The sequence below is a fragment of the Sciurus carolinensis genome, chromosome 8 (genome assembly GCF_902686445.1).
Source record: "Sciurus carolinensis chromosome 8, mSciCar1.2, whole genome shotgun sequence".
Classification (NCBI taxonomy): Eukaryota; Metazoa; Chordata; class Mammalia; order Rodentia; family Sciuridae; genus Sciurus; species Sciurus carolinensis.
This window is the reverse complement of record NC_062220.1, coordinates 132730034-132756416: the sequence shown is the minus strand read 5'-3', so window position 1 is coordinate 132756416 and position 26383 is coordinate 132730034. Positions and strand designations below refer to the sequence as shown.

The 26383-nt window shown below is 42.9% G+C and overlaps 2 protein-coding genes across 5 annotated transcripts in view; one reads left to right on the top strand and one right to left on the bottom strand.

Annotated features, from left to right (window-relative positions):
* The window catches only part of Sirt4 (sirtuin 4), a 38869-nt gene extending 13258 nt beyond the window's left edge, over positions 1 to 25611 (top strand). For all 4 annotated transcript variants that reach the window (XM_047559871.1, XM_047559873.1, XM_047559870.1 and 1 more), the window contains 4 exons: positions 1556 to 1850; positions 1973 to 2183; positions 4647 to 5021; positions 25585 to 25611. In XM_047559871.1, the coding sequence (XP_047415827.1) occupies positions 1556 to 1850; positions 1973 to 2125 (448 nt within the window). In that variant the 3' untranslated portion in view covers positions 2126 to 2183; positions 4647 to 5021; positions 25585 to 25611. The remainder of the gene's footprint in view (positions 1 to 1555; positions 1851 to 1972; positions 2184 to 4646; positions 5022 to 25584) is intronic.
* Positions 11582 to 19673, bottom strand: Pla2g1b (phospholipase A2 group IB). The gene is made up of 4 exons (XM_047559874.1): positions 19583 to 19673; positions 17937 to 18096; positions 16829 to 16956; positions 11582 to 11775 (listed from the first exon to the last, which is right to left on the bottom strand). Exons 1-4 carry the CDS (start codon positions 19614 to 19616, stop codon positions 11657 to 11659), a joined length of 441 nt encoding a protein of 146 aa, XP_047415830.1. The 5' UTR covers positions 19617 to 19673; the 3' UTR covers positions 11582 to 11656.
* Positions 25612 to 26383: the final 772 nt, after the last annotated feature.

The window sequence follows — 26383 nt, the reverse complement described above, 5'->3', positions numbered from 1 at the left end:
TATTTTGAGGTGAGGGTCTCACTAAGTGGCTTAGGGCCTCACTAATTTGCTAAGGCGGGCCTTTGAAGATTTTTATCAAGATGTTTTCATGTCTACTTCATTCCTTTCCCCTATCTTTTCTTAAATATTCTAAAACAGATTTAAGATTTGTCATTTTATGACAGGGAAAGAAATATCAATATAATCCGATGGCTGAATAGATTATAAGAAAAAAAAAATAAGGGACAGGGGCTGGGGAGATAGCTCAGTTGCTTGCCTTGTAAGCACAAGGCCCTGGGTTCGATCCCCAGCACCCAAAATAAATAAATAAATAAATAAGGGACAAACTTTTTTCCCCCCAAAGGCTTTGGTCCAAATAACTGGAGGCATGAAGGTGACAGAGAAGTTGCGAATGGGGTTGATCTCAATAGGATAGTCAAGAAGACATGGAGATGGGCTAGGGTTTGGAGAAGCTGGGAGTAGAGTCTCAGAGGAGGGAACCATCATACAGAGACACTGAAATGAGGAGAGAGCTCCAGTCAGTGAGGAGAACATAGAAAGAAAACAGGGTAGAGGACTGAGGAGTCTCCAGAGGTGGAACCAACGGAACCACCTTTCCTTCTTTGCTTTTTTTATATTTTCAGAGGCAGGAGCTGGTTGCCCAGGCTGACCTCAAACCCCTGGGCTCAAGTGAACCTCCTACCTCCCCCTCCCAGTAACTGAAACAATATTTTTTCCTTCAACAGCTGTTTAATGAGTTCCCAATCACTAAATTGGATGCAGGCACTATTGTAGGTGGTGGGCATTAGGGAAGTGACCACAGGATACGACATGCTTCATGTCCAGGTGATGTGAGAAGAGAACCAGAAGGGGCTGTTTTTGGTTGGTTGAATGGGGTTTTTGCGCAGCGTTAGGGAGGGAATCCAGGTCCTTGCACATGCTAAGCATGTACTCTTCCACTGAACTATAACCCGAGCCCAGAAAAGTCGTAAAGAGAGGAGGGTGATGATGACAATTAAAGTAGGTGAACAGAGTGGAGAATAAAGGGAAAAAGCACCTGTTCAGGTGCTCAGGAAATCATTTGATACAGCATTTGCTGTTGTAAGGATATAAGTGAGCTGGCTGCAATGTTGCACGCATATCTCAGTGGCTTGGGAGGCTGAGGCAGGAGGATCACAAGTTCAAAGCCAGCCTCAGCAACAGCAAGGTACTAAGCAACTCAATGAGACCCTGTCTCTAAATAAAATACACAATAGGGTTGGGGCTGGGGCTCAGTGGTCAAGTGCCCCTGAGTTCAGTCTCCAGTAGATAAAAGTAAGCTAGCAGAAGCCTACACAGGGGGTTGTAGGGAGGAAACGGATGTATGTTACTTGCTCTAGAAGGCTAGCAGTTGAGATAGATTTATGAAAGATCATGAATGCACAGGAGATCATGAAAATGGATGCCTAAGATGGGGAAAATCGTAGGGTTAGGAAAAAAGAGTGACAGGGGGACTGATTGCTTGGGGAGGAAGAACCCAGGGACAGATATGTGCCCCCAAGGAGAGAGCGTTCAGTGGGCTCACCTTTGGTTTCAGGGTCCTTTGCTTGAACTGTGGTGAGCAGACTTCCCGGTGGGTGCTGCAAGAGCGCATCAAAGTCCTGAACCCCACTTGGAGTGCCGAGGCCCAGGGCCTGGCTCCCGACGGTGACGTCTTTCTCTCTGAGGAGCAGGTGCGGAGCTTTCAGGTCCCATCCTGTGTTCGATGTGGGGGTCCTCTGAAACCAGACGTCGTGTTCTTCGGGGACACAGTGAACCCTGACAAGGTTGATTTTGTGCACAGTCGTGTGAAGGAAGCTGACTCCCTGTTGGTGGTGGGATCGTCCTTACAGGTATGACAGGTTGGGGTAGTGACTGACCCTTTCGTGGGCTGGAGAGTCCCAGAGGCTCCCTCCTATTCAGGTTGTCTTTTCCTGGATCTAGAGAGCTCTTACATGTGTCTTCTGCTGGGCAGGTGTACTCTGGTTACAGGTTTATCCTCACTGCCCGGGAGAAGAAGCTACCAATTGCCATATTGAACATTGGGCCCACCCGGTCGGATGACTTAGCATGTCTGAAACTGAATTCCCGTTGTGGCGAGTTGCTGCCTTTAATAGACCCACACTGACTACAGCCTGATGTTCCAGATCCATAAACAGGGCTTCCTTTAAATCCTGCTGCTGAAGGTAAGTGCCTTCTCAGGTAGCAGATTCCGGTTCCCATACATAACATACGGTCATTCTTAAACTAGTTTCTTAAGACCCATTAAGGGACAGTATCAGAAAGATTATGATTTTCAAATTCTAGCCACATAGCTATTTAAAACACTAAAGGTTATAAAATCTGCCATTGATTCCCCCTGCTTTTTTTCTGGGTGCTGCGGATTGAACCCAGGGCCTAATACATGCTCACCAGGCACTCTACCACTGAACTTCACCCCCAGGTCCCCATTTTTAAAATAACCACTTTATTGAGCTATAACTCACATACCATAAAGTTTACTTTTAAAAATGTACAACTGAGTGGTTTTTATTTTTTTTAAATTTTTTCATAAAATCCATGAAATTGAGAATTACTATCTATGAAACATCTGAAATGCTTTTAATTATTTAATATATGAAGACATTATATAGTGCAAAGAAATACAAATTTATCCTGAAGTTTCTTGATGCTTGTTTGAAGGTGATTGACAGGATGGCTAGGTTAGTCATGCTGCCCGTTTACCTCCAAAAGCTTGTTTGATGCATCAGAAATATCTTTTCTCTTGATATGAGAAAAAAGACAGAGTGGTTTTTAGTATACTTACAAAGTTGTCCATTGATTACTACTAATTTTAGAACATTAGAACATTTTGATCTTCTGCAAAAGAAACCTTGAACCCTTGAACCCACCACTGCTGCCACCACCCAGCCTCTGGGAACAATTAATCTTTCTGTATCTGCTTGCTCTGGACATTTCATGTAGTGTGTGGCTTTCTATTTGGTTTATCCACTTAGCATAATGCATTGAAGGTTCATCCATATTATAGTATATTTCAGTACTTCATTCCTTTTTTTTTTTTTTTTTTCCTGGTACTGGAGGTTGAGTCTAGCTGTGCTGTGCTCTACCACTGAGCTACACCCATAGTCCACTGATTGATTGTGGTACTGGGAATTGAACCCAGAGCTTACCACTGAGCTACATCCCTAGTTTCATTTTTTATTTTTATTTATTTATTTTGTGTGTGTGGTGCTGGGGATTGAACCCAGGACCTTGTGCATGCAAGGCAAGCACTCTGCCAACTGAGATATATCCCCAGCCCTTAATTTTTTATTTTCGAGACAAGGTCTTGCTAAGTTGCCCTCGGTAGCCTTGAACTTACAGTCCTCCTGCCTCTGCCTCCCTGAGTAGCTGGAATTTTAGGAATGCACTACTATGCCCAGCTTTTCTTTTTTCTTCCTTTCTTTTCTCTTCTCTTCTCTTCCCTTCCCTCCCTTCCTTCCTTGCTTTTTTTCTCTCTTTCTTCCTTTCTTTGTGTGTGTGGGGTTGGGTGGTAGGTGCTGGGGATTGAATCCAGGGCCTCCTACATGTTAGTCAAGTGCTCTACCACTGAGCCACATCCCAGATCCCTTAATTTCTTTTTATGGTTGAATACTATTCCATTATATAGACACACAATTAATGACTTCGTCAGTTAGTGAACATCTGGGTTGTTTCCACATTTTTGTGTGTGTGCTGGGAATCAAACCCAGAGTTTTACATGTGCTAATAATCAAGTGCTCCACCACTGAGCGACACCCACGACCCTCTAAACTTTTTGGCTATTATGAATAATGCCATTGGGAACATTTGTGTACAAGTTTTTCTGTGGAATTCTGTTTTCATTTAAGTATACAGCTGGGGATGGAATTGATGGGTCTTTGTTTTATTCTCCTGAGAAACTTCCAGGCTATTTCCCAAAATGCCTGTCCCACTTTTTACATTCCCACCAGGAATACATAAGGGTTCCAATTTCTCCACGCACTTGCTAACACTTATTATTATGTATTTTTTGTAATAGCCATCCTTGTGGGTGGGAATTGGTATTTCTTGGTTTTGATGAACATCTTTTCATGTGCTTATTGGTCACCTATGTGTCTTCTTTGAAGAAATATTTATTTAAATCGTTTTCCCTTTTTTTTTTTTTGTGGTGCTGGGGATTTGAACCCAGGGTCTTGTGTTTGCACCTTTGCCCATTTTTTTTTTTTTTGCCGGTGCAGTACTGGGGATTGTATCGCACGCTGCTTTACCACTGAGCCTTACCCCAAGCCTTTCTTTCTTTCTTTTTTTTTTTTTTTGAGACATGTTTCACTAAGTTGCTTAAGGCCTTGCTATAATTTGATGAGGCAGGTCTCGAAATTGCAATCTTCCTGCCTCAGTCTCCCAGTTTTTAACTTTTTTTTTGGGGGGGGGGCGGCGGTGCTGGGGATCGAACCCAGGGCCTTGTGCATGCAAGGCAAGCACTCTACCAACTGAGCTATCTCCCCAGCCTAGTTTTTAACTTCTTTAATCTGAGACATTAAAGTATAAAAGTCGTATGTAGTGCCATGTATGTAGGCTGATGTTCACAGTTATTCCCTCCACCCATCCCCAGCTTATTTTGGCATTAACTTGTTCCATTTCTTTTTCAGATCCCTCAAGATTTATCCCCTTTTCCTCCAACTAATTGAAATAGAGGGCAGAAAACCAACTGTTCTCTGCCAGCCAATCTCCAAACTGGGCAGGTTTCTGAGCCAAGAAGTTAAAGTCTTTAGACTGATGAGATTTGCCTCTGAAGAAAGTCTTCCAGAGAAGCAGCTGCTCTTGATGGGAAAACTGCATTCATTTCCTTTTTATGTCACATGGCAGAAGAAATAGCCTGGGAAATATGTAGACCACAGTGGTCTAAACCAGGGATCTGGCTAATTCAGGGTTACCATAGGGTACAAGGAAATGACTTATTTATAATTCCAAATAGTTGTGTCTTTAACTGAACCATCTGACACACACACACACACACACACACAGTATTTTTTGTAACAAAATGAGAATTGGCATGAATTTTTTATTAACTACAGAATAAATTAATCATTTTTAATAGCACACCAGGTGTGTGGGCTGTATGTTTATTTACTTTAATCAGCTAAAATAAGAATGTGGCTTTATGACACACTTTTCCAAGATTTTGACTTGATGTCATCTGTCAGACCAAGACACCTGCTTTGAATCTGGTTTGCAGAGAGAACACAGTTAATTCCCAAGTGGGCTCTTAAGTTAATTTGTTTCTGCTGAGGAAAGCAGCAAGCCTTGTTTGATTACTGCATTAGCCAAAAGAATCAGTGTACTCTGAAAAGTGAGGCAGATGGAAGAATCAGGCCTTGTCCGGATATCCTTTTGTGTAAAATTAGGGTGGGCAATACGTGCTCATCCTGCACCTGCCTAGGAAGTAATTTCAGTTCACTGGGACAGCCCAAGATCTTGAAAACACAAAGTTCTTTTCATGTGCACAAACGTGGGTTTGTAAGATTGTAAATCTTATTCCAGTTTATTTGCAGATGGGGATCCTAAGGTGCTTTGAACCAGATATCCTCAGTTACTAAAAGTCAGTACTAATTAATGTATTAAAATCTGGGTCTTTTGAAACTCAAACCATTCTCAACCACAAATCTCATAAAGTTATTGATGGACACTATTAAGGTACTAAGGATTGAGGATATCACTTCTTGCTAAATAGCTCCAAGAAAATATGCTGCTCCTTCCAACCACCATCTTATTCTCTACCAGGAAATGTCACAAAGAAGTGCACACAATGACAGAATTAGAGAAAATTTAGTCCTTCCCCCTCATTTTATTATTTTTATTTATTTATTGGCAGTCCTGGGGATGGAACACAAGGCCTCATGCATGACAGACAAGCATTCTATCACTATTTTTGAAGAAACTAAGATCTTGATTTACCTAAGGCCACAGGACCAGAATCCAAGTAGACTCTCCATGTTTTTTCCTTTCTTTCCTTCCTTGAAACTTGAGGCGCAGGGTCTTGCTAAATTGACCAGGCTGACCTCAGTTTTTTTTTTTGTTTTTGTTTTTGCTTTTGTTTTTTTGTACCTGGGATTGAACCCAGGGGTGCTTAACCACTCCTGAGCCCCATCTCCAGTGCTCTTGCCCCACAACTTTTTTTTAGACAGGGAGAGTCTCGGTAAGTTGCTGAGGTTGGCTTTGAACTCATGACCCTCCTGTCTCAGCCTCCCAAGTCACTGGGATTACAGGTGTGCGCCTTGGTGCCCAGCTTAGGTTTTTTTTTTTTTCTTTTTTTTCTTTTTAAACAGTGTTTCTCGTTTATCTACAGATTATGGTTAGATTATGGCAGATTTGTAGTTGGCCAAAAATAGCAGTAAAAGCTGGTCCCTTAATTTTTATGTCACAAAACAGATAAACTCCATCCACTTCATGAAGGAAAAAGTTAAGCCAAGCCAAGAAGAGACACCCCTGCCATGCCACCTCCTCTTACTAGAAAAGGAATATAGCTGGACACAGTGGTGCATGTCTATAATCCCAGCTATTCAGGAAACTGAGGCAGGAGGTTTGCAAGATCAAGGTCAGTCTCAGTAACTTAGCCAGACTGTGTCTCAAGATACAAAATTAAGGGGCTGGGATTGTATCTCAGTGTGAGAGTACTTGCCTAGCATGTGTGAGGCACTGGGTTTGACTTTTGGCACCACATATAAATAAATGAATAAATAAAGGTCAATCGACATTTTATATATATATATATATATAATATATATATATATTACACACACACAATTAAAAAGGGCTGGGACTGTATCTGTGGTAAAGTATCTGTGGGCTCAATCTACAGTACTCCACCCTGCCCCCCCAAAAATCAGGGTATACATAGATGTGGATCCCAGTCTTGCTACTTACTAGCTAGATGAATTTGGGTAAGTTATTTTATCTAATCTTCAGGCTCTTTATAATTGAGGATATTAGAAGCTAACTTACTGGATCATTGAGTTTGAGGCACATAGTACAATGCCTGATATGTAATAAAGAGATGTCACCATTATCATCAGGAAAAGGGAGGTGGGCAGCATGATGGGAGGGGAAAGAAACACAATTGCTAAACCTCTGTCCCTACATTAACTAGACTTCACAATGATTATCCCCAAGTCTCATTTTCTTTTTTGTACCTGCTTGTCTTTTGCCAAAAATTACAAAAGTGTCTTGATGTAATAAAGCCTTCCTAAGGAGGGACTGTATAGAGGGAAAAGAGAGGTGGGAGGGGTGAGAGGGGAGGAAAAAAATAACGGAATGAATCAAACATCATTACTCTATGTAAATGTATGATTATGCAAATGGTATGCTGTTACTCCATTTACAAACAGAAACAACATGTATCCCATTTACAATAAAAATAAATTTAAAAAATAATAAAAAAAAATAAAGCCTTCCTAAAGAAAATAAAAGTGCCAGGCGCAGTAGTGCACACACAATTCCAGCTACTTAGGAGGCTGAGTCAAGAGGATTGCAAGTTCAAGGCCAGCCTCTGCAACTTAGTGTCTCAAAATTTAAAAATGAAAACGTTTTGGGATATAGCTCAGACGTCTGAATTCAAACTCCAGTACCACACAAAAGAAAAAAAGGAAAGTGTGTATCCTTCCCTCTCCCTTTAGGAAAATATTTAACATTTACAATACAACGTACACTGTAGGAAACGCTCCAAAATGCATTTGGTCACTTAAATCGTATAACTCTATTATAGATGATATGGGCACCACTATTTCTTTTGAAAGTTGAGGATCCTGAAGTTTTGAGATCTTAGCTAACTAGACCAAAATCATCCAGCGTGACCAGGTCAGTAATCAAACTGTCTATCTAGTTCTGAGCCCTCTCTTTTCAATACTGTAGAAATCCGATGGTGTAACTGAGTCACAATGCCTGGATAAGGAAAAAGGGCAAAACTCAAGAATTTTCCAGAAGTGATCCAGGTTGGGTCCTGAATGATGAACAGGCTTTCACCAGGCGGGGAAAAGGAGAGCTTTCCAAACCAAGGAAACAAACGCATGGAGGTAACACCAGCAAATCCCTTCCCTTTTCTTTTTCTTCTCTTCAAGGTGGGAGTTGAGATTTAAGCTCCAGAGGCCCTGGGCTCACCCAGCACCCACTCGCCTCTCTGCTTGGCTATGCCTCCTCTCCACTCCCCTTGACTCCCCAGCACCTCACTTTTCCGACCCCGTCCTCTGTCTCTGGAATAAAAACACTGGAGGGTTGACAACCGGAAATCGGCGGCGGACAGGTAGGTGATGTGGCAAAGGGTGAGAAGAGCAGGAAAGTTGGCTCCTCTGTCACACCCCTGTGAGCTCGCCTTCTTTTTATACTCAAGTGCCCATTCTATCTTTACTGCCCGTGGGTGCTCAGGAAAATAGCACCCACCAGCTCCAGGAAGATGCGTACAACCATTACCAGCCACCGCGCCTGCGCAGCCTCGGGTGTCCACAAACGCAGGCGAGGGGCGGGGCCTGCGCCTGGGGGCGCGGAGGTAGGCCAAGGGCTGGGCCGCCATTAACCAATAGAAAAGAGGATTCGAGAGTCACGTGGCCATAAATCATCCAATCACACCTCCTACTCCGGAATCCCTCCGCCTTGTAGTAGAGACTGGAAATACACTGGGTGGGATATGCAGGGCCACGTGAGGTGAGAAGGTAAATACGGCCACGTGGATTTTCCCCTTTGTAGCTACGCTGTACTTTCGTGGAACAGTTATTTAATGAACGTGTGTCGTGTGTACGGCACTGTGATGGTATTATGCTGCTAAGAAGTAATCCTGCATCACTGCAGTTCATTTGGATATTTATTCGTTCAGATCATCCTAGGTTTTGTGCCAGAGTTTCCTGCATCCTACTTTCTACAACGAGCACCCAGCAGATGCTCACTAAAAAATGTTAAAGAGGGCTGGGGTTGTGGCTCGGTGGTAGAGTGCTTGCCTAACATGCGTGAGGCACTGGGTTCAGTTCTTGGCACCGCATATGAATGAATGAGTGAGTGAGTGAGTGAGTGAGTGAATAATAAAGGTCCATGGACAGCTAAATTTGCCGGGCGCGATGGCGCATGCCTGTAATCCCAGCAGCAGATTCGGGAGTTTGAGGCAGAAGGATCTTGAGTTCAAGGTCAGCCTCAGCAATTTAGTGAAACCCTGTCTCTAAACAACATATTAAAAAGGGCTGGGATGTGGCTCAGTGGTTAAGCACCCCTGGGATCAATCCCCGGTATAAATAAATAAATAAAGGTTAAAGAGCTGGGGCATGGTGCAAGTCTGTAATCCCGGGGAAGTTGGAGACTGGTAAATTCCAGGGCAACCTGGGCAATTTAGCAAAACCCTGTCTCAAATTTTTAAAAATTAAAAAAGGACTCAGTGCCCCATATGCAGGAGACCCTGGATTCAATCTCCAGTACCAAAAAAAAAAAAAAAGCTAAAAGAAATTATTCTCTCCCAACTCTTGCGGTAATGGGAAAGAAGTAGAATTTTATGTCGGGGTATTTTTTAGGGCCCAACTACAGCCTTAATACGTGTGTGACTCTCTTCTGTTTTGTCATCTGAAAAAAAAGAAGAAAAAGTACTAATTTCCTAAAAGTCCACATTTTGTTCCATCTGAACAGGAGCTTGTAGCCATATATATGTATATATAGTTTAGTTGTAGGTGGACAAAATACCTTTATTTTACTTTTATGTGGTGCTGAAGATCAAACCCAGGGTCTCACCCGTGCTAGGTGAGCGTGCTACCACTGAACCACAACCCCAGCCCTGTAGTTTCTTCATAATTCATTAAATGTTAAGACCAGCTCTCATTTAATTTTGCATCTCTTTAGGGTTGACGATGTAACTCGGTGGCAGAGAAAGCAAGACACCCTGGGTTCGATCCCCAGCACTAAAAAGAAAAAAAAAAAAAACTATAATTTTGTATCCCTTGCAGTCCGACCATAGTGCAGTATTCAAAAATGGCCATCCAATTTTTGAAGATTTGGGTTCTAAGCTCAGTTGCGCCACTTGGGAATGAGTGACCTTTGGCAAATCACTTACCTCTTTGAGCCAATTTCCTTATTTGTAAAATGTGGATGTAATAGGACTTGCAACACATAGGTAGGAGAATAACTAAATAGTTGCGCAAAATACACCATCTGGAGTACAGAGCATAGCATATATAAAGATGCCACTTTGAAAGGTCAGGAAAAAGCAGGTTGGGTAAGTCTTAGACCAGACTGAATGGCACACAGACCTAACAATAAACCATTGTCTTGAGGCCAATCCCAGATACATTTTATTCTATGCCCTTTGTACACTTCCTGGCCCAGGGTAAGTCATTGAATGGATGGATAAGATGAAGGAGAAATTGACCCAAAAATAAGTTTGGGGGAATTCCCTTCTTCACACTGAAGATCTTTTGCTGCCTACCACCCACCCAGAAGTGGCACTGTTCTGTCAATCTCCAAAAGTTTGAAATTGCTGCTTTGGTGGCTTCTCACAGTCCCTATTGTCCTTTCTTATCTTTGCTTTTTAAATTTAGCTCTCTTTGACCTCCACTGGTGAATTTCAATGCCACTATAGTTACACTCATGGAGAAACATGGGTGGATAATTTAGTGGTTAAGAGCTCAGGCATTTCCATTAGACAGACTCTGCCATTTATGTGATTGTAAGTGACTTATCTCCTCTGAGTTTTTTTTTTTTTAGTTTCTCGTGCATAAAATGAGAAGGAATAACACCAATATCAATAGAGCTAATGAACACTTAAGATGCATAGAGCCCTAGCACAGAGTGGTGTGCAATAAGTGTTCAAACAATGCAAACCATTATGGCTTATTATATTTGATTGCTACAACGTAAAAATCAGTTCATAGGGCGTGATGAAGTCTTTGAAGTGTTCAGAAAAGGTAAGAGTTGTAGAAAAATTATTTAACACAGTAAAAATGGAGACAGAAGAATGACAGTAGGTTATATCTGGCTCAAACTAAGCCAGAGTCCAACTCTACAGGCAGGCAACTCTAAGATTTGCTGATAATACCAAACCTCATAGAGCAATCAGGAGGATTCAGACATACACTGTCCTTGTACAGGGTAAATAATCAGTAGATGATGGTTGATGATCAATGCTTATGTTTCAGAGTGCTTATGAGGCTGGGATTGTGGCTCAGTGGTAGAGCACTTGTCTAGCATGTGTGAGGCACTGGGTTTGATTCTCAGCACCACATATAAATAAACAAATTAAATAAAGGTCCATCAATAACTAAAAAGACATTTAAAAAGTGCTTCCTTCCTAGAAACGTCCTTCTAATTCAACTTCCATTTCCAAGGATAGAAGGAATGACGTTCCCAAAAGATCTAGTTATGAGCCTAGTGCAGTGGCACACAACTATCCAGAGACTCTGGAGGCTGAGGAAGGAGGATCACAAACTATAGGCCAGCCTGGGAAACTTAGGGAGGCCCTCAGTGCCCCTGGGTTTGATCTCCAGTACCACACATGCAAAAAAAAAAAAAAAAAAAATCTATGTTCAGCCAACTGAGAATAAAATGATACCCAAACGAGATCTTTCCAACAATATGCTTTATTAGAGGGCACAGTGTAAGGTGAAGGCAACAAGGCAGATAGGGGTGACACTAGGTTCTAACAGTATTTCTCAGTATCCAGGTTCTTGTGCTCCTTGTTGTATGGAGCCTTGGAAAAGCAGATGGCAGCTTCGCGGTCGCAGTTACAGATGAAGGCCTCACACTCTCTGTTTTTGCCTGGAGAGGGTAAGAGGAAAGGATTGAGTAAGGCAGACCCTCCTTTTCACAATCCAAGAGCAGAAAGAATTAACTGGAATAAGCTGGGGGCCAGCCCCTGGGTGAAGATTTAGGATTGAGAGATAAAGCAAATAAAAAAACGGATCAATCCCAATGTCCAGAACCCTTTGACTTCCAGATAAACCAGGAATATAATCGTTGGGACATGCTTATACTAAAAATTCATTTGTTGTTTATCTGAAAGTCTGTGATAGCAGTCTTTTGGAAAGTCCTATTTCACACCTTACAGGAACTCACTAATTTTAAAACCTGTGTAGTTACAGATCTCTGGTAACATAGGCAAGCAGTCATAAGCACCATGGAAAACACTAAAACATATACTTAAGGTAGTAAACTATTATACATTTCAATTTAGTGAAATTTGGCAATCCAATTTCTCTACCTTAAAGTACTTATTTCTAAAATTACAGAATGGCCTCAAGTGGAATATTAAACATTTAGAAAAATTAGGTATGTTTACATGTGAAAATGTTTCCCAGATTTTTTTTTTTTTTTTTTTTTTTTTTTTATGGTGGGGAACTGGGGATTGAACCCAGGGTCACTCTACTACTGAGCTGCATCCCCAACCCTTTTTATTTTTTATTTTGAGACAGGGTCTGGATAAGTTTTCCAGGCTGGCCTTGAACTTGCAGTCCTCCTGGCTGAGCATTACAGGCATACACTACTCTACCTGTTCTAGATTTTTATTAAAGAAAAAAGCTAGGATATGCCTGAAAGTTCTGGAGGGATATATAACTAAATGGCTGTCTTTGCAGATTTTTTTTTTTTTTTTTTTTTTTTTGCGGTACTGGAATGGCTATCTGTGGATTACAAAATTTTAGGAATCTTCCACTTCACATGATAAATATTTCTGTAGGGTATGAAGTTGCATTACTTTGGGCTTGTTTTTAGAACCAAAAGAAACAATAAAGATAACATTTGGGGTTGGGACTGTAGCTCAGTGGTAGAGGATATGCTTATCATGCATGAGGCCCTGGGTTGATTCCCAGCACCACCAAAAATATATATACATATGTATTTATAAATATGTATGTATTTAAAATGCATTCAGAGCTGGGCATGGTGACACACACCTGTAATACCAGCCACTCAGGAGGATCACAAGTTCAAGGCCAGCCTGGGCAAACTGGCAAGACTCTGTCTCAAAATAATAAGGGCTGGCCAAGCTGGGTGTTGTGGTACATGCCTGTAATCCCAGCAGCTTGGGAGGCTGAGGCAGGAGGATTCCAAGTTCAAAGCCAGCCTCAGCAAAAGTGAGGTGCTAAGCAACTCAGGGAGACCCTGTCTCAAAAAAAAAAAAAAAAGGGCTGGGGACGTGGCTGGCTCAGTGGCAGAGTGCCCCCGAGTTCAATCCCCATTTCCCCTCCCCCGTTCCAAAAAAGAGGCGGGGCTGGCCAGGCCCAGTAGCTCATGCCTCTAATCTCAGCGACTCTGGAGGCTGAGGCAGGAGGATTACAAATTCAAGGCCAGCTTCAGCAATTCAGTGAGACCCTCAGCAACTTAATAAGACCCTGTCTCAAAATAAAAAAATAAAAAAGACTGAGGATGTAGCTCAGTGGTAGAGTGCCTGTGAGTTCAATTCACAGTACCTCACCAAAAAGTGCATTGAAACTTTAATATCTATGCTTTATGTATCGCAATAATCTTATTCAAGTTTTGTTTCCCTCTGATTCTTTTTTTTAAACAATCACAAATATTTCTCTTATCAGTAAATTTCCATTAAAGTATAAATTAGCATGTAAATTACAAAGTATTCACAGTGAAGTAATTCTGTAGTGAGCTGTTAATGTGAGCAAACACCTTCAAATGCAGGCTACTTGGCCTGATTGGTGGAGAGGAGTCAGCTGCATTAAAAATAAATTTGTGTGTGTATTCCCCTGGGGAGAGGATCCATAACTTTCATCAAATTTCTGAGTCTGGAAGCCACACAAAGGAACCCTCACTGATCAAGCCACAGTGCAAAAATATATTTTTATGTTTTTGCTGTTGTTATTTTGTTTCATTTTGTTTTTGGTGCTGGGAATGGAAAGCAGGGCCTTGCACTTGCTAAGCATGCACTCTACCATTGAGTTATATCCCCAGCCCTGTAGTGCAGAATACAATTTCCCATATATTTGGCTTTCTAAAGGGGAATACAACCTAAATACCTGTTACCAAGCAGATGAATAAGCAAATTAAGATGTTATACAGGGTTGGGGTGTGGCTCAGTGGTGGAGTGCTTGCCTCACATGTGTGGGGCACTGGGTTTGATCCTCAGCACCACATAAAAAAATAAAGGTATTGTGTCCATCTAAAACTTAAAAAAAAATTAAAAAGGTATTTTGTGTCCACCTACAACTAAAAAAAATTTTTTTAAAGATGTTATACATCGGGGCTGGGGAGATAGCTCAGTCGGTAGAGTGCTTGCCTTGCAAGCACAAGGCCCTGGGTTCGATCCCCAGCACCAAAAAAAAAAAAAAAAAAAAAAAAGATGTTATACATCCAGGTGTGGTGGCATACACCTGTGACTTGGGAGACTGGGACAGGAGGATTAAAAACTGGAGGCCAGCCTAAGCAATTTAGCAAGAACCTAAGCAACTTAGTGGGAACCTCTCTCAAAATAAAAATAAAAAGGGCTGGGGATATACCTGGTTTAATCCCTGGTAGGAAAAAAAAAGAAAGAAAGAATGATAGGTTATACTGAAATTAGAATAATAACAATACCTATGAGGCATTGTTTTTTGTTGTTGTTTCTTTTTGTTTGTTTTTTGTTTTTGTTTTTGTTTTTGTTTCTGTACTAGGGATTGAACCCAGGGGCACTTAACCACTGAGCCACATCCCCAACCCTTTCTAAAAAGACTATTTAGAGACAGTCTCGCCAAGTTGCTTAGGGCCTTGCTAAGTGTCTGGAGTGGTAATCTGAATCATGGTCTCTGACTGTCCTACAACAGGAGCTGGGTGCCTGCACTGGGAACTTCCTGTACAAAGTTGTAGGTCCAGACTGCCTTGTTGCTATGGTGACTCCCTGCTTAAAGGAGGTTCTGTGCTAGGCACAGGGATATCGGTCTTGACCCTGAGGTTCAGACACCAGCTGCCATGGGTTCATAATTATAATTATAATGAGCTCTAGTCTTTGACCTTCAATCCTGCATGCTTTGAAGAAACTTTTTCACAGAAAATCCTTTTGATAATAAAACCTATATAATAAACGTGCTGAGCTAGTTCTGGGTCATTGTTCCTCCATCACAGGGTAAAGTCCCACCTAGCCCGAGATTTTCTCTATGTCTTTGTATGTCTTTTCTCAGTCCCCCGTCGCCCCTCGCTAGTTTCTGAATTAACAGCCACAGCAGGCAGGTCTCAGCAGCTAAGTTGTTGAGGCTGGCTTTGAAATTGCAATCCTCCTGCCTCAGCCTCCTGAACCACTGGGATTCAAGCTTGCACCACCTCACTCAGCCTATTAGGCATTGTTACTGAAAATGGTCTTTAACATGGTATAATGTGAGACAAGACAGAATGTCAGATTGTATCTAGGCTATGCATTCATCAAATATTTACTGAGCACTTGCTTGTATGCCCAGTCCTGTTCTAGACTCTGGGGATATATTAATAAAAAAATAATAAAACAATCCCTGTGCTTATGGACAGAGAAAAAAAGAAATAAGTTAAATATGTTAGATGGTGATTGATACTGTGAAGAAAATAAACCAGAGTATTAAAGAACACAGAGAAGGAAGACCTCACTGGGAAAGGATGTCGGAAGAAAGACCCTCAAATAAGGAGCTATAGCAGGCAAATCGGTGGTAAGAAGTGTTTCAGGCAGAAGGAATGAAGGACTCCGAGTGGGTGCATGCCTACCCAGGATTAAAATGACAGAAACATTACTCCAAGGATAAGGACAAAAGGGAGCAGGGAAGCCCAGAACGGTTTACTTGTTAGGACTACGGGATTCTGGGTAATCTTTTTCCTTGGCTCTTTTGGATTTGAATTATGCAATTATGGTAATTTCACTGCGTTTGTGCAGTTTTGAAAGGTGGGACCTGTCAATGAGGGCACAGTGGAGGTCGGGGAACACCTGCAGTGCTGGCCCAGCATGACAATGCTCTTCTGTCCTCTGACTGTCTGCTCAGAAATGAGACCCACCTTCATGGCAGGGTGTAGCCTAGTGGTAGACCATTTGTCTAGCATGCTTAGGACCCTGCATTCCTGTTCCATTCCATCACAGAGAAAAAAAAATCTTGGGGAGGGACATGTCTCACTAGGGACACATTTCACATTTTGCCATGCCACTACGGCCGCTTAGCGGCTAAGATGAGAATCTTTGAAATCAAATGAAACTCAGTTCAATTATCAACCTATGACATATCAAACGATACCATTTAGGGAAAATGACTGTCTTTGATCCTAGCTTGAAAATGGGAAATAATAAAACTTATCTTGTTTAGTTGCTTAACCCAGTACCTGCATATAATAAAAGCATAATAAATGACAGTTATTGACTCTTTTTCTCTTCCCCCAGTACTGGGGTTGGAACCAAAGCCTCACACATGGTAGACAAGTGCTCTACTACCGGTTACATCCCCCAACCCTTTTATTTTGAGACAGGGTCTCACTAAAGTGTCCAGGCTGGCTTTGAACTTAGGATCCTCCCCTTTTAGCTTCCCTGGTAGCCAGGATTATAGGCATGTACCACTGCACTCAGCTTGATTCTTTTTATTAAAAAAGGAAGCAGTGTATCATAGTACTTAAGAGCAGAGGCTTTGGAGTCATACAGAGTTGTGTTCAAAACTCAAACATCATGAATGAACTTGGACAGATGGCTTAGCTTTGAGCCTCAGTTTCCTCTCCTGTAAAATGGGGAAAATAAAAATATCCTAAAGGGTTGTTGTGAAGATTGAATGAGACATTGACCAACATCAAGAAAACGATCCCTACATGGTGGCTATCATTGTTGTTACTTCCCCAAGGCCTACTTAGGGTCTACTGGAATTCATGGGTCAAGGTTGGGCAAACTTACTGCTGCAGGTGACCTCAGTGCCAGAGCAGGTGTATGAGTAGGTGTTGGTGTAGGGGTTGTCCACGAGGTATTTACAGCTGGGCAACCTAATTGCCTGGTTGTAGCAGTGGTCATGTGTCTGACAGCACCTGGAGAGGGAAGGGAACAGTTGAGGAGCAAGAACCCCATGACAGGTCAGCCCTCACCTGCTTTCAGGCACAGGTGGGGTGTCTACCTATGGCTTGAAAAATTGTAAGCTCTCTTGTCATATATTTATCATTTTTTTTTTTGGTACCAGGGATTGAACCCAGATTTACTTAGCCACTGAGCCACATCCCCAGCTCTTTTTTAATATTTTACTTTATTTTTAATTTATTCTTATTATAAACAAATGGGATACTTGATATTTAGAGACAGGGTCTCGATAGGTTGCTTAGAGCCTCACTAAATTGCTGAGGCTGGCTCTGAACTAGCGATCCTCCTGCCTCAACCTCCCAAGCTTCTGGGATTACGGGCGTGCGCCACTGCACCCAGCACATATATTTATTGAAAATGATTTTAATATCGTTGTAAGAATACAGTAAAATTGTATGTTCTGATGATGCTATGACACTTTTTTTTTTAACCCAAGGTCGATGCCTAGATTGTGGTTGATGGCTTGTTTTGCAATTTTCTGCCACTAGAGGGGAGCATCGCATCGCCAACTGTTCTACATCAGAGTCGGCATTTTTTTTTTTTTTGGTATCAGGGGTTGAACCCAGGGAACTTGACCACTGAGCCACACAGCCCTAGTCCTTTTTACTTTTTATTTTGATACAGGGTCTAATTTGCTCAGGGCCCTCGCTAAATTTTTAAGGCTGGCTTTGAACTTGCGATCCTCCTGCCTCAGCCTCCTGAACCGCTGGGATTACAGGTGCGCGCTGCCACATCTGGCTTCTGCTTTCCATTTCTAACAGAGAACACTGAATACAGGGCACTCTTGGACTATGTTTCTTTATATAAGAGGCGGAAACATGTTATCCTTAGCTCACAGGCACGTCCCCTTTTGGTGCTTCATGAGATCCTTGGCTTGTGCCCTTTCCCCGCCCCAACACAGACTCTCCAGCCTGCCTCTAGATGGATCACTCACCTGTCCAATTCATCCACAGGGGTGCCTGAGCCACCCAAGCCACAGTAGCAGCCATAGTGGTTGTAGTCCTTCAAGGGGTCGCTTCCCGGGATTGTGCACTTGATGATATTGCGGAACTGCCACACAGCCCGAGGGCCGATGATGTGCTCAGTACCGCCCACTGCGAGAAAACCGAGTTCAAACCGGTCCTGGTGGGCTCTGCCAGCACCCCCAGAGGCCCACTGCCTGCCTGCTCTCTGCACCCTTGACCCCTGCCGGCTGCCTCTTCAGAAGAGCACTGAACCCAGGAACTTAATAAAGTGAATGGGGATTGATTTTTTTTTTTTTTTTGGTCCTGGGGATTGAATCCAAGTTTAACGCTTAACCACCAGTCACATCCCCCCAGCCCTTAAATGGGGATTTTTTTTCAATGAAAAAAAATTTTTTTAAATCTTTTTATTGAAATGAAATCCACATAACATAAAATTGACCATTTTAATCACTTAACAATCTCTTAAAATCACTTATCAATCTCAGATTGATTATTTTTTCTTTTGGTACTGGGGATTGGACCCAGGGCCTCACACTTGCTAGGCAAGCACTGTACTACCAAACTACTTTTTTGTTGTTGTTTTTGTTTTGAGACAGAGTCTCACTAAATTGCCCAGGCTAGCCTTGAACTTGCAATCCTCCTGCTTCAGCCCCACAAGTCGCTGGGGTTACTGGTATGCACCACCAGGCCCGGCCAAGGTACTATTTAACCAGCCACCACTATTTTCCTATTGCCCCATGATTTGACCCTCTTTTTCTCAATCTTTTGGGCACATTGGAACCACTCACTGTGCTTAAACCCAGGGCCAAGGACAGGATGGCAGCTGGTTGCTCTTTGTGAGTGGCATCCAGGAGCAGAGGCCTTGAGCCTGTTCAGGCAAGAGTGACCTGACTGCCCCCCTGGCTCTCCTGCTTTCTCTCTCCTCCCCTCTCTCCCTCTCTTCAATCTAGCCAACTGTACTCTGCAGAAGCCAGGCCTGCACAGCAGAATCGCTGCTTGGTGCATGTGTGCGCATGCGCGCTTGTGTGTGTGTGTGTGTGTGTGTGTGTGTGTGTGTGTGTGTGTGTCGCGTGCGCGCATGCACTCCTGGAGTGGGAACATGGCTCATTCATCTCTGAGTCGCTGGTCTCAACCCAGAGCTTGATTCCTTGGAAGGCTCCATTAATGCTGAATGAATCAGTGAACAATGGATGAATTAGGTGGGATTCAAACTCTGAGTTTAACTCACTTGTTGTCTGATCCAGTACAAGGTGCCAGCCAGGTGGGTGGGACAGAAACAAGTGATTTAATCAATAAGATGAGAATTGCAGGCACAGGTACCTTCTGGGAGGTCACCATGTCAAGGCAATATAGCAGAGAGAAAGAAAGGGGGCTGTCATAGCTTGGGTAGACAGGCAAGGGAGACCTTTCTAGAAGGGGTCATATGAGTTCAGATCTGGAGGCCAAAAGGGTTGGAGATTTGAGAGAGGAGGAGGGAACCCCAACCCAGGAGATCTTCAGTCCCACAGGGAGGTTCACATGGAGCCTCTAGCTGTGGCTAGCCCTGTCTGCCATGACCTGAGTCCCCCATTCACGAGGAATATCTAGCACACACAGAGGGGAAAGATAGGCTTACCTGTGAGCAGAGCAGCCAGCAAGAGGAATTTCATCTTGAGTACGAAAAAGGCTAAAGAGACCAGTGGCCTCCCTCCTTATATTCAGGGGCCCCACACCCCCAAGATAAGGCTGTTTGTTTTGCTCTCAGCCAATTTGGGTTGGCCTTGAGTCTATTGGGGGAACAGCCCTGATGAGTTTGCCTGCAAGGGATCAATGGAAACAATGTTACAAATTCATGGTTGGCACTTTTTAACTAAAGAGATGATTTCTGGCTTTTTGTAGACCTTGAAACCCTGACTCTCACCCCCTGGTTCGCAGCCAGCTCCATGTGGGAGGGATGGAAGCCATCAGTCCTGTAGTACAACTGGGAAAAAGGGGACAGGAAGGAAATGATGATTGCCAAGTGCCAGTGCCGGACTGTGGGTGTCACTGAATAGTTCCAACAATCATGCACTTTGCAGATGAAGCAGCTAGTTTAGAGGGGTGAAGTAACTTGCCTAAAGTTACACAGCTAGCAAATGGCAGAGCAGGGGCCCGAGCTTAGGTCTGTCTGATGCTAAAGCCCATGTCCCCTCTCCCCTCCCCATGCCAAAACCACTTTCTTTCCCTACTTGCCAGTTTGGGTTTCGGAAATCCAGGGCTGTGGGGTTTCAAGGGCTTGGGTGTGACTTGTAAAATAGAAAAGAGTTTTGGAATTGTCATATCAAATATCTACATATCACCTTTTTGGTGAATTTTACTTAACATTAAACCCCTTAGGTATACAATTCAGTGACATCTAGAACATTCATAGTGTTGTGTAACTACCACCTCTGTTTAGTTTCAGAACATTTTTGCCACCCCGAGGAAGCTTTGTGTGTGTGTGTGGTAACTGGAAATTGAACCCAGGGTTGCTCTATCACTGAGCTATATCCCCTGCTCTTTTAAAAATTTTTTACTTTGCACACACCTGTAATCCCAGCGGCTGAGGAGGCTGAGGCAGGAGGATCACGTGTTCAAAGTCAGCCTCAGCAATTTATCAAGGCTCTAACCAACCTAGCAAGACTGTGTCCCTCAATAAAAAATAAGAAAGGGGTTGGGATGTGGCTCAGTGGTTAAGTGCACCTGGGTTCAGTATCTGGTGCCTCCCCCCAGTTTTTTTTGTTATGTTTTTTTTTTAATTTTCAGATAGGGTCTTGCTTGGTTGCTCAGGTTGACTTTGAACTTGGAATCCTCCTACCTCAGCCTCCTGAGCCTTATCCAGCCCAAGAAGAAAACTTGTAGCCATAGGCAGTCACAGTACCATATCCCACGACCACTACTAATCTGCTGACTCTACAGCTTAACCTATTCTAGATATTTTTCATAGAGATTATCCTTAATTTGAAAATATGAAATGCTCCAAAATCCAAAACATGAGGTCACAAGCGGAAAATTCCATACCTGACTTCGTTCGATAGGTTGCTGTCAAAACACAAGCACACTAAAATATTGTGTAAGGTTACTTTCTTGTTATGTGTATGAGGCAAAAATAAAATATTGATTAGACTTAGATCACATCACCGAGATAGTTCATTATGCATATGCAAGTATTCCAAAATCCAGCAAAATCTGAAATCCAAATCCCAAGCATTTTGTATTTTTGTTTTGGTACCAGGGACTGAACTCAGGGGTGCTAACCACTGAGAACACCCCCAACCCTTTTTTATTTTTTGTTGAGACAGGGTCTCACTAAGTTACTGAGGGTCTCCCTAAGTTGCCCAGGCTAGCCTCAAACTTATAGTCCTCCTGCCTCTGTCTCCTGAGCTGCTGGGATTATACGACTGTGCCAATGCGCCGAGCTCCCAAGCATTTTGGATAAGGGATATTGAAACACATAAAATGCAATATTTATAAATTTTTATAATTTATTTGGTGCTTTTTGTTAAGTTCTTTATATTATACATATATGTTTAGTTATAGATGGACACAATACCTTTATTTTATTCATTTATTTTTATGTGGTGCTGAGAATTGAACCCAGTGCCTCACACATGCCAGGCAAGCACTCTACCACTGAGCCACAACCTCAGCCCTCCTGCTGAATGCTTATGTGATCTCTACAACAACTCTGTGGGGTAGAAAATGTCCTTGTTATTTTAATTTAATCTCTCATCGACTCTGTTTTTGTTTTGTTTTTTTGTAGTACTAAGGATTGAACCCAGGACCTTGAACATCCTAAGGCAAACCCTCTACCACTGAACTACATCCACAGTTGACCTTGAACTTTCAAATTCTCCTACCTCAGCCTCCTGAGAAGCTGAGATTATAGGCATATGCCACTGAACCCAGCCAAATGGCCTTTTTCTATTCCAGAATAGCATATTACATTTAGTTCTCATGTCTCCTTGGGCTCCCTTGGCTGGAACAGTGTCTCAGACTTCCCTTATTAATGACCTTGATAATTCTGAAGAGTTTTGGTGTATTGTAGGTTGAAGCCCTACTGGAATTAGTCTGATGTTTTTCTCATAATTAGAGTTATGGGTCTGGGGGAGGAAGACTGTGGAGGTAAAGTATCTTTTTCAAGTACAGGGCCATGTTTCATCTAATTTCTTTTTTTCTGGCATGCATCTTGGCCACCTTCCAGATAAGGAAACTGAGATTCAGCATGGAGAACAGATGGAAATGGCCATGCGTGGGCTTGAACCTGTATCTGCCTCTTCCCTCCATAGTCTCCCTCCATCCCGGACAAGGCTGTGTTGTGTGTGTGAATCTGTGTAGAATCCATTTGCCCGTTCTAACCTGCTGACCTCTGCCCGGGCCGGATTCCAGCTCGTCGTATGGTTCCCTCGAGGATACATCAGGGCCATGGGAGGAGAAATAGAGGCCAGCACTGTCACCCATACCTGTAGTCCCTACTACTCCAGAGGCTGAGGCAGGAGAGAATCGTTTGAACCCACGAATTACAAGCCTGAGTAACACAATGAAACTCTGTCTAACAGTTAAAGAAATTCATTGAAATTCAATAAGATAAAAAAAAAAAAAAATCAGTTCTCAATCTCTAGCCATGCTTCCAGTGCTCTGTGAGCTCCTGGCGCTAGTAACTGTGTAGGAGTAGAATGTTTCCGTTATCCAGAAGATTCTATGACCTATTAATGCTATAGATGCTCACAGAACCTGTCCCTGTGCCGACCCAGGGGCTGGTGAGGCCTATAAGAGCCACTGGAGGGAGATTGCTCAGGACCCCACTTCTGTCCAACTGACTCATTTTGCCTCTTTACCCCCAACTTGAGTGATAGCTGCCGTGGATGGCAAAACACTATGTCCCTCTTTGTATATTCAAACCCTGTGCCTCCCACATGCTAGGCAAGCACTCTACCACTGAGCCACAACCCCAGCCCACTATGTCCCTCTTGTGTGGGTTCCTTGGGGTGAGAACAAGACGGAGATAGGCACAGCTCCTGGATTTGGGTCTAGAGGATGCTAAGTGGTGATTAGGGTGGTTCCAGGAAGGAGCAGCTGGTGCTACAGAGTCTTCTAAGGCTAGTTAATGACCATTAACTGAGAACTAACTCTACCAGGTTGCATGATAGGAACTGGCACAAACCTTTGACACAGGTTGGAAATGATTGCTCTGGGACTCGAGGTAGCTCCAACTACAAACCCTATTTTACAGAGATGGTAGTGGAAGCTGAGAGAGGTTAAGTGACTGCCCCAACGTCACACAGCAGAATCAAAATGAAAGTCGGGTTCTGTGTGTGTGGTACCAGGAGAGCACCTCAGGACAGGGACTGCCAGAGGTGCCGCTGGAAGTCCCCTCCCAAGGGTAGTCTGGACAAATTCTGAGGGGGCGGGGAGGGATAGCTACAACACTCTCTCCCATCGAAAGAGGCACGCTAAACTGTGACAGCCCGGACCTCGGTGGCGCCTACCACAGGGTAGCAGAAGAATGGATCTGGCAAGTCACCGCGTAGAATTCTGCAAACCCTCGCACCCTTTGTTCCTTTACCTTCTGCTGGCCCGGATCCATGCACAGGTGTGTAAAGCACAGCCTCTCCCAGCCTGAGGAAAACAGTCCCCAGTGGAAAGAACAGCTCATGATAGCTTCTCGACTTTCTCAGGTGACGGCATACCCACACTCCAGCAAGGTCACACCAGCTGGGCCGCTGGAGGATAAGGTCCCTGCTCCCAGGAAATGCTTAAAAACGGCTACTTGCTTCTGTTTGCCAAGTGCTTCTATAGGTTTAGCACTGTAAGCACTGAGCTTTACATCATCTCTCAGCCTAGCATATCTTCTGGCATAATGCAGGTGTTGTCATTATTGTCATCATTTGACAGATGGGGAAGCAGGTTCAGAGAGGTTAAGTAATTTGCTCAAAGTCACACAGCTAGAAAGTGGTGGAGACAGGATTTGAACCTGTGTCTACCTGCTTCTTAGTCCAGGGCTTTCTTCAATGCTAATGACAACGATAACAGTAGCAGCAGCTAACATACCTTGAGTGCTATGCCAGGATGGATACTGAGAGCTTTACCCAGGCTAGATTACGATCAAGTGCTCCTGCAGATGAATAAACGGAGACAGTACATCGAAGTATCTAAACCATTTTCCCACACTCAAAGCCACCAGCCTCAGCATCTGGATGTTCAAGACAGCTTTCTAACTGCTCTCATAACATCTGCTCCCTACCTGTCCTATCCAGAAAGGGTGCGGAAGACACGGGATGCAATATCAGTGGTTCCCAAACGAGTGATCCCTGGAATCCCCTGGGAAACAGACAGAGAAACATAGATTCTTGGAGCACAAGGTACAGGTTGAGGATTGGGATCTGAAATCTGTGCTTTTTTATTTTTTATATTTATTTATTTTTCAGTGCCGAGGACTGAATGCAGGTCCTTGTGCATGCTAGGCAAGTGCTCTACCACTGAGCTACAACCCCAGCCCTCATAATATTAATTATGTCACATAATTTTATGTATGAATTAGGCATGGTGACACAAGACTATAGTTTCAGCTACTCAGGAGGCTGAGGCGGAAGGAGGACCACTTGTGCCAAGGAGTTCAAGACCAGCCTGGGCAACGTAGTGAGACCTCATTTAAACACACACACCCCAAAAAACAACAGAAGAAAGCAAAAACCAAAAAAAAAAAAAAGAAAAAAAGAAAAAAGAAAAACACTTGTGTATGCTACACACATTTTTTTCTTTCTCCTTTTTTTCTTTAATATTTTTCATTGTGCACTTGTGAAAATTTCTAATATACAGGAGAGAGTAGTATAATGAACTTGTATAACCAAACTTGGCTTCAATTCTTATCACATTTCCCAGTCTTTTTTTTTTTTTTTTTTTTTGGTGGTGTTGGGCTCCCTGTCTTTTTTACCTACACCCTAATTCTTCTTCTTTGTCTTATTATTATTATTACTACTACTATTACTGCTACCACTCCTGTTATTTGGTACTGAGGGTCACATCTCCAGTTGTTTTTCTTTTTCTTTTTTTCTTTTCTTTTTTTTGAGACAGGGTCTCACCAAATTGCTGAGGCTGGCCTCAATTAAACACGCAATCCTCCTGCCTCGGCCTTCCAAATTGCTGGGATTACAGGTGTGCACTACCACGCCTACCCATTAGCACTTCTTTTATACATTTCTAACTTATGAGGATCTTTTTATTGTGGTTTAAAAAAAACAAAATTTACCACTTTAGCTTTTTTTGTTTTTTGTTTTTTTTCCCTTGCAGTGCCAGGGATTGAACGCAGGGCCTTGTGCTTACAAGACAAGCACTCTACCAACTGAGTTATGTCCCCAGCCCAGCTTAGCTAATTTTAAATGGATAGTTCAACAGTGTTAAACATATTCATATTGGTGAACCTTTTCATTTTGCACGTCTGAAACTCTGTACCCATTAAACAATTCCTTTTTCTTCAACTCACAGCCCCTGGTAACTACAATTATAATTTCTATTTCCATGATTTCCGGTGCTTTAAGAGCCCTCACCTGGGCTGGGGATATAGTTCAGTTGGTAGAGTGCTTGCCTTGCAAAGCACAAGGCCCTGAGTTCAACTCCCAGCACACACACACACACACACACACACACACACACACACACAAATCCTCATCTAAGGGAATCATGGCATTTCATCCACAGGTTTATTTCATGTAACACAAAGTCTTGAAGCTTCACCCATGTTGTAGCATATGACAAAATTTCCTCCTCCTCCTCCTCTCGTGCTGTACTCTATTAATGAGATGCATACCCAGCCCTTTTTTATTTTTATTTTGAGACAGTGTCTCACTAAGTCGCCCAGGTCGACCTGGAACTTGCAATATTCCAGTCTTAGCCTCCCAAACCACTGAGATTACAGGCATCCTCGACCACATCTGGGGATTTCTTTCCTTTTTAAAGGCTGAATAATATTCTATTGTATGGATATATCACATTTTATTTATCCATTTACTCATCTGTCAGTGGACTTTTGGGTTGTTTCTACTTTTGGCTCTTTCAGACAATGCTACTATTAACATTGGTGTCCAAAATACCTATTTGAATTTCGGTTTCCAATTTCTTTGGGTATACCCCTAGAAGTGAAATTGCTGGGTCCTTTGTTAATTCTATGATTAGCTTTTTTTTTAAACTGGGAATTGAACCCAGAGGTGCTTAACCACTGAGCTACATTCCCAGGCCCTTCTTTTGTGTGTGTTTTTTATTTAGAGACAGGGTCTTGCTAAATTGCTGAGATTGGCTTTGAACTTGTGATCCTCCTGTGTCAGCCTCCCAAATTGCTGGGATTACAAGCATGCATCACCTCGCCCTGCTATGTTTAGCTTTTTGAGGACCTGCCAAAATGTTTTCTTTTTTTCTATTTCTT